Raw genomic sequence first — 8,175 nt, 5'->3', positions numbered from 1 at the left:
AAGGTGAATGCATTTAACAAATATAGCGGCACCTGGGTCTTAGCCCTAGTTTATGATCAACATGTAAGCTTTATATTTTAATCGCTGAGCAACACAGACACACCTTTGGCAGAATTCGAATGTCCTTGCGTTATTCAGCCTGAGGGTGGCGCTCTAATGATGATTGACAGACTTTAATGCATTCAACAAAGAATTACCTAGAAGTAGGCTATTTATTGCCTCTGAAAGTAGTTTTAAAATATTGCAAGTTGTGTAGTAATTCCAGTAAGGAAAACAAAGGCATGTCTATTCTCATTCTCAGAACAAACAAAACAAACACAACAGAACTACTGTAACTAGTAGGCATAAAGGCTATTCACAGCAATTTCAAAAAGAAGGAAGTACACTTTCAATAACTATATACTACTTCACATGGGAAGAACAGACATGTCAACTTGTTACTGACCTGATTCAGACTACAGCTGATGCGGACTTGTGTGTGTATGTTTGTGTGTCGTCGGTAGATGTCAGTGTATGATTTAATATGGCACACGCAGAGCCAAATGGAATCCAGCTCCACCTCTCTGGACGTCATGGGTTGAGTTTGTTTGACAGTCCAAATTTGGAGGATGAAGATCATATGCTGCTTTTCATCATGCAAATGATTTAATAATAATAAAAATAATAGTTTTACGCTGCACAAGTTTGTCGGGATGTGTATATTTTCCTTTGCTTTATTAAATATTACTTAATATTATTTAGAGGACAAAACAAATAGTTACAAAATTAATGTTTTTATAAGGTTCAGATCAGATTAGAGGTCAAATTTAAGATCTAGGCTATTTATTTATATTAGGCCTATATTAAATTTTCTTGATTTTACTCTGCACCAGTTAGCCTAGGCTACATATGATTAAAGAGCTCATCTTCGACTTAACATATTTGCTCCATGGGTTCACTGTTCTCGCATCATAAAACTCAGGTGAGATACATGACTGCCCCGCCTCCTCAAGTCAGGTAATGAAAACACATCGTCGCTTACATAACACACCTGTTGAATGAGGACTAGTAGCAGCCTATTACTCGACCATTTTATGTTATCATAGCGCTCTAAACACGTAGCACGTTCTAGTCAGCTTTATAACCGGATAACAGGATGGTGAGCAGTCAGGTAGAGGTCACCGGGCGAGATGTGTTGCCGGAAGACACCGAACACCGCGACTATTCGTTCGACGGGTCACTGCTGCAAGCAGAAACTCCTTCAAATGGAAGTGGGTCGAATCTACGCATACCTACGCAGAAACCGCCAGAGGACAGTAACGCCAAGAAGAGCTGTCAAACAGGTGGGTACAACATATCTCGTGAACAATGTCCAGTAAAAGATTAATCAGACCCTACTGGGTTAAAGTCTATCCAGCCTAAACTGGTGTGCTCTGCTGGTCTTATGGTTCAATATGGTCTTATGGCCTAGCTAGTATTTAGCAGCTAAAACCATCAAAACCGTATTAGATTGGTTTAAGATGTCCCAATCTATATAATAAATATTTTTTTATAAGCAGGGCTGGACTCGCCATTGTGCATACCGGGCACTTTCCCGGTGGGCCGACGTGCTTTTTGGGCCGATACAGCTCATAGGCTACTTTAAAAAAAAGGAAAAAAAGATATATATATATATATATATATATATATATATATATATATATATATATATATATATATATATATAATTTATTTATTTGTTTGCCTGAACGGCCAATAAAACTCATTCCCATTATGTGCTCCTACCCATTCGTTTAGTTATGCTTTATTGGCGGCGCTGGGATCTTTGTGCTGTGTAATGCCTTGGACAAAAAAAGTTTTATTTTTTCCTCACAGTAGAGGGACAAAGGTCCACTCACTACAGATTTACCAAAAATCCAGTTATTGTAATTTCTATTTTAAATACCTACATAGTATGTACATGGGAAACAGACTGTAAAATGAAGCGTTACCGTTATTTAATCTGTTAACTCTTACTCATTACTACTCACTTATTACATGGCATTAGTGGTTTTAATAGGAGTTGGTATTCATACTCAAGAGCGTGCAAAGATCAGTTGTGTTTAGGATCGTATGTAGTGGGCCAGTCTGGGCCAAAATGCCAGTGCTGATTTTTTTTTTTAGTCCAGCCCATAAGATATCTCAAAATATATTATAACGATTTTAACAAATAATAATTGTTATCCTCCAGTTGCCTGTTTTTATGCTGTTCATAAAAGTAAGCATACAATCGGAAGTCATTATGTAGGTTATATGATGGCTAATATTATAGGCTACCAATGTGTTTCCTATAGCCTATACAGTTATGATCATAAATATGATCTATCATAAATTAATTCCTAGCTGAATTTTGAAATGGGTTTGTGTGCTGTTAGACCACATTAGGTATGTCTCATTCCAGAATGACAATTGACAATGACTCATTAAATATAGCCTATGTTTTCAGATATAAAGCCCATTGCTTCTCTAATTGTCCTGTATTCCTTTAGGACCGAAAAAACACAAGTCCACATCTGAAAAGAAATACCTCGGAGTTAGAGTGAAAATGCCAGTACGGGACATTCTCAGAAATATACGGATTGCCAAGGGTATTGACCATAAAGATCTGCAGGTATGATTTTGTTTCTGATGACAATTTATTTACAATCACATTGAGGCATGTTGATCATGGTCTGACAATTTTTTTTAGGTAAAAAAATCTAAGGCATCTAAAGGTAAGGTTGAAATATGTAAATGTTAGCATGATCATTTTAACCTCATTACGTTTCTAATAAGAAATGTCTTTGGTACAAAGGGGATAAGAAACGAGTTACCACAGGTGGAAACCGGAGACATTTTCTGGTGAGTGACGTCTGCAGAACTATAGCTCCTTTTTTTTTTTTGGAAACTTCTTTGGATTGGTTACCTGGTACATAGGCTGGTTGTGAGAGATATTTTGTCTGCTACAGAAGAAACATCAAACAAAGGGTCTGGAAGAGCTTGCTATCATAGTAGAAGTGTTGGAGGAGGATCTGAAGACCTGTCAGTCATACAGATCACCAAACAAAACCCATTCAGCTTCATACTCTTCAGAGTTCTGGGTTGAAAAAGCATCTCAACAGGGTTTGATGAACACACGCGGTCAGAAGAATGAGATGCCTCAATCTCCAAGCTACTCTGTACGCTCTGAAACCTCGCCTGTCCATTCTGTGTGCAGCTCTTACCTGTCCCCAACTTACAGCCAGGGTACCGATGTCTTCTTTGGGAATCAGGAAGAATATAGCAGTTATGAGTCAGATAAGTACAGGTATGATGATCTATATGGAGTGAGCTGCTCTGCTGCAAACTCATGTGAATACCAAGTGCCCTCCCCACAAGAATCATTCCATGCAAGTCCCAACCCAGAAGTCTGGGAGGTCTCTCCACAAAAGATGAACTGTCCACCATGGCCACAATCTCAGCAGGAGGAGTGCAGCGATATGACCTTCTTCTGTACTCAAATGGAAAGAGAAGAGAATCTGCTGAAGGAGATACCTGACCAAGAGCTTCTTGCTGTAGACGAAAACGGAAGGATGTAAGCTCATTTTACTTTTCAAAAACTCACTAAACCCATTGCAGATGGTTTCTTCATGCAGATTCAAATGGGTAATCTTTCAAAGTATGGCTGTAATTTATAAAAATGAAGAAAATGCACAGTTTCTGAAAATAATCTTCAAGTAGCAAGAATTGCAAGGGTACTTTTGTAGTGCCACCTTTATCATTTGAAACTTTTTATGAAATACAGAAAGAACGAAATTGGGTCACCCCATCGTCGTTGTCACGTTCAATAACTCGCTGCATTAGTTTTCCGCTCACAAGTTTATGACAAACCCCATTATTAACTCCGCAAGAAGGGCAGAATAAAAGAGATTAATGGCTCGCATAAGAACCCGGTTGAAATTCGAAGCATTTCAGCACCAACAAAAATGGCACAGAGGGTCTTCAAAAAAGCCCTCTCACACACATAATTAATTGGAACAATGGTAATTGATACGACGTACACACAAACCTGACAAACATCCTGAAAGACTACCCCAGCTGAAATCACTTGAAACTATGTCAGACTCATTAAAAGATTATTCATAGTTTACCTTTCCGTGGAATAGGCCAGTAGAACTCCACCCATTAAACACAGCCGTTTACAAATAGTAATCGCTTTTCCACTGCGAACACTGAAAAGCGAACAGATCATGCAATGGAAAGTGACTGCTTTTGTACTCTCTCCACAGTCTTTTACACAGAGTTGTTGAGGAGGGAAAGAGATCCCTTGTGTATGTTATTGCCAGAAGGATGATGGCTCTGAAGAAACTAGATATCAAAGATTCAGAGGGAAAGGTGACAAACAATCATACATGCATATTCTCAGGAGTCTCAGTCACTCAACAAACACGCATAAATGTCACATGGGCCTGTTTTTCTTCCTAGACTCCTCTTCATCTTGCTGCACAGAAGAATCAACACTTCATGGTGGCTGATTTGGTGTCACTTGGTGCAAATATCAATGCGAAGGACCGATATGGGAAGACATGTCTCCATCTCAGTGCAGAGAATGGATATATTCGAGTCTTGGAGGTAAATTTATGTGGTGCTGGAATATAAGCATACAGATCCCATTTCTACACATTCACTCATACTGTAAATGTTATTTTTTTTGACAGGTCCTGAAAGGTTTAATGAGAATTGGCGTATATGTTAATTTGGAGGAAAGAGATGCAAACGGTGTGTTCAGTTTCATTCATTTATGCTAATAATGTCATTGTGGTGTATAGGGGACCAGTTATTTTTTCCTCATTAATTTCCATAAAAGTCATCCGAATTATTCACAGTTGCCAAATCTTTTATGAGGAGTTCAACCTGAGAAAGTATGCTGTAGTACTAGTCACAAACTTTTTAGTTTCATAATTCTTTTGTGGAAGAGATGCCTCATTTTGCTATGTTTTGTAATCAGAATTGACATTACAAAAGAAAGACTTATAAGTTATGTGGTTTATTGGTTAAATCTGGGCTATTAGCTGAAAGTTTGTTGGCATTGTAAACATTCTGTGCAAATTAATCAATTTAAGAAAATGTACCAGCTATAAATATTTCTTAAATTGTGCGGACATACATTTTTGGCCAGGCTGTAATACAAAGAAATTAAGAACACATGCAAAAACAAGAGAGAACCAACAAAATATTAATAACTGATTATGTTGTAGTTGAAGCAAAGTCCAATCTTTGTTTTGCCTCTGCATTTAAAAAAAGCCTTTTTGTCCAATAATTTTCTTAGATAAATGCCTTAACTGAGTTCATTGTTTTGTTCTTCCCTCATATTTAACACACACACACACACACACACACACACACACACACACACACACACACACACACACACACACACACACACACACACACACACACACACACACACATATATATATATATATACATATTTTCCCCATATTTTAATGGTTTAATCAAACTTTTAGGATCATTAAAAATAATATCCCCTCCAGACAATAATATGGGTCAGTGACACTTTCTGTCTATTAATTCATCCCGGAATACATGAAACCTTATGTAGTTTGGCATAATAATAATAATAATAAGTTTTATTTATATAGCGCCTTTCCATAGCTCGAGGACGCTTTACAATAGACAAACAACAGTAAAGTCAGTGGACAAAGACAGCAGACAAAACAACAGGGTAGGTAGATGACAGTGGTACAGAAAAAAAAAAAAAAAAAAAACGTACAACTTAGGAGTTATGACATTCAGAAAATAAGTGAGTTTTGAGCATGGATTTGAATTCAGAAATAGTGTTAATAGAACTGAGTGATCGGGGGAGAGAGTTCCACATTTTGGGCGCTACAACACTGAATGATCTGCCCCCCATCGAAACAAGGCGATGCCGATGCATAGTCTTTTATTATTATTCCCTTGAAAATAAATATTTAAACGATGTGTGCGTGTTCGTTTGTATATAATTATCAATTAAATTATTTTAATGACAAGGCAAGGTTTGTTCAGGTTGTAAAAAGTCATATCACGCATTATTAGTTGGTCACTTCAGTAGAGCACTTGTATGTCAGATGGAAAAACTGCAATGGCTAATTCTTGCAGTTTACGTGATTTAGTATGTTGTAGTTCTTGATAAAGTTTCCAGACAAATGATATATCTTTGGATCCTGACCATGAGCTTTCACACATTGAAGTTGTCTTTGATCAAATCATATGCTAAATGGCTAATTGGAAGTGTATTTCTATAGCATGTGAAGAGAACAGGGATTTATGGATGGTATTTTGTTTGCAGGGCTCAGTGCGTTGCAATGTGCAGCAGTAGCTCTTAACCACACTGTGCGGGAACTGGAGCTGTACGAGTCTGCAGGCCATCTTAGACTGCACACACTTCGCAAGGAGCAGATGATGGAAACGCTCGAGTGCCTCCTTCAAATGGAGTGCTTTATGCATGCTCCGGTGAGAATGAGACGCGTACATGCCGGTGCCCCAACATAATTCACGTGCGTAGGAGTTTCATTTTTTTTTTTTTTTTTCATATAGGAACATGGTCGCCTCAATACGATGAACAATGTTGATTCCAAGCCGTGTGGACAAGCAGCCTTCTTTCAGTCAAATAAAATCAAGGTGAGAGGCATGTTTAATATTAGATGACTGATGTGGTGTGAGGACAGGAGTGTTTGAAATGTTGTCAAACTGATGCTCTTAACCTGCTACATTGCACAAATATATCTGACGTGTTTTGTTCACGGAACAAATTCTTAAACCATGTGGTTATTGGATTGTTTTTCTTGTTTTTCAGGCCGTCAACAACATGATTTAGAAGTGGTTTGGCTCATTTGCAGCTGCTTCTAGCAAGAGTTGTTTTCTCTGCCTGGCCACGCAGTACTGTTAACTGACGGTAAATGTTTTTGAGTGAATACAAGCTTTAACCTGCCAATGAAGACAATATGTACATGTGTATACACACAAATATATTTTAATTATCAGTGGATAATGAGAAAAGTCTTCAGGGCAAGGTAAAGCTATGTATTATGCAACCATAGGTTTTGTTAAGTGTATCGCTATGCAAAAACACAATGGTTGCCCATTAGCTGGTTTCTATGAAACTTCCACTGTTTGTTACATTTGAGTAGCAAAATGTTTTAAAAAGAAAAAAATGTGGAAAGATCTAGGAGTCTGCCAAATGCCACAGTTCCTATTCACTCCAAGAGTAAATAGTTGTGATATTGAGGAGACTCATGATTCTAGGAGTCTAGGAGACTCAATTGTGACAAAAAATGCATTTGTTGCATTTTGCTTTTGCACAACAATATATGTTGATGTTTCCTAATAGCATTTACAACAATATATGTCATATTGCTGGGTTTTATTTTCAATATTGCAAAGTTGTAAGTGAATTCTGATGCACACTATTGTTCAATAAGAAATTGATAAGAATATATATATATATATATATATATATATATCATATATATCATATATAAATGATAAGATATATCAGCAAGGATTGATCAAAAGTGACATTAAAAACTTTTAGAATGTTACAAAAGATTTTTTTTCAAATAAATCCTGCTCTTTAATTATCAAAGAACCCTGAAAAAATACCAGTTTCAGCAAAAATATTAAGCAGCACAACTCTTAAACATTAATAATAATAATACAGTAGTCAACATTTGAAGTGGATCAAAAACTTTTATCAAAGTTATGCATACATTACAATACTGGTTCTTGTCTTAGGACAACTTTAAACTTTTTTTGATCCACTTCAAATGTTGACTACTGTAGTTTCTTGAGCAGCAAATCAGAATATCGGAATGATTTCTGAAAGATCATGTGACACTGAAGACTGGAGTAATGATGCTGAAAATTCAGCTTTGTCATATTAAATGGTAAATTTATAAAAATTCTAGTAATTTTACAATATTACAGTTCTTACTGTATTTTTGATCAAATAAATGCTGCCTTGGTGAGCATGAGACTTTTTTCAAAAACATTAAAAAACACGATTATATGAATTACAAGGTATATGAGTATTTGAGGTTAGAAAACAAAAAATTGCTCATATATAAGCAAAAGCTGTCCATTTCTTAACGTTGTATTTTGTATTAATTACTAGAAGAAATCTTTCATTTACCCACC

At 36.6% G+C, this 8,175-nt stretch overlaps 1 protein-coding gene across 4 annotated transcripts; it reads left to right on the top strand.

Annotated features, from left to right (window-relative positions):
* Positions 1-963: 963 nt before the first annotated feature.
* Positions 964-6,973, top strand: LOC143716304 (uncharacterized). Of its 4 annotated transcripts, none has more exons than XM_077208778.1 (11): positions 966-1,322; positions 2,508-2,629; positions 2,708-2,732; positions 2,813-2,859; positions 2,970-3,571; positions 4,266-4,371; positions 4,462-4,608; positions 4,695-4,755; positions 6,329-6,492; positions 6,577-6,660; positions 6,836-6,973. In XM_077208778.1, the coding sequence occupies exons 1-11, from the start codon at positions 1,136-1,138 to the stop codon at positions 6,854-6,856; spliced, it is 1,566 nt and encodes a 521-aa protein (XP_077064893.1). In that variant the 5' UTR covers positions 966-1,135; the 3' UTR covers positions 6,857-6,973. The 4 variants fall into 4 exon arrangements, with proteins under 4 accessions (XP_077064895.1, XP_077064893.1, XP_077064894.1 ...); XM_077208777.1 differs by having other exon boundaries at positions 967-1,322; positions 2,967-3,571; XM_077208780.1 differs by lacking the exon at positions 4,695-4,755 and having other exon boundaries at positions 964-1,322; positions 2,967-3,571; positions 4,462-4,621.
* Positions 6,974-8,175: the final 1,202 nt, after the last annotated feature.

Source organism: Siphateles boraxobius, unplaced genomic scaffold (assembly GCF_051911475.1).
Source record: "Siphateles boraxobius isolate OS27281-9 unplaced genomic scaffold, OSU_SipBor_1 6, whole genome shotgun sequence".
Taxonomy (NCBI): domain Eukaryota; kingdom Metazoa; phylum Chordata; class Actinopteri; order Cypriniformes; family Leuciscidae; genus Siphateles; species Siphateles boraxobius.
This window is presented reverse-complemented; position numbering and strand designations above follow the sequence as displayed.

Excerpts from the sequence above, each read along its gene's own strand:
- LOC143716304 (XM_077208777.1), top strand. The coding sequence starts at position 1,136 with ATGGTGAGCAGTCAGGTAGAGGTCACCGGGCGAGATGTGTTGCCGGAA. Across the intron at positions 4,372-4,461 it reads TCAAAGATTCAGAGGGAAAG|ACTCCTCTTCATCTTGCTGC; the intron begins GTGACAAACAAT and ends TTTTCTTCCTAG. Across the intron at positions 4,609-4,694 it reads GATATATTCGAGTCTTGGAG|GTCCTGAAAGGTTTAATGAG; the intron begins GTAAATTTATGT and ends TTTTTTTGACAG.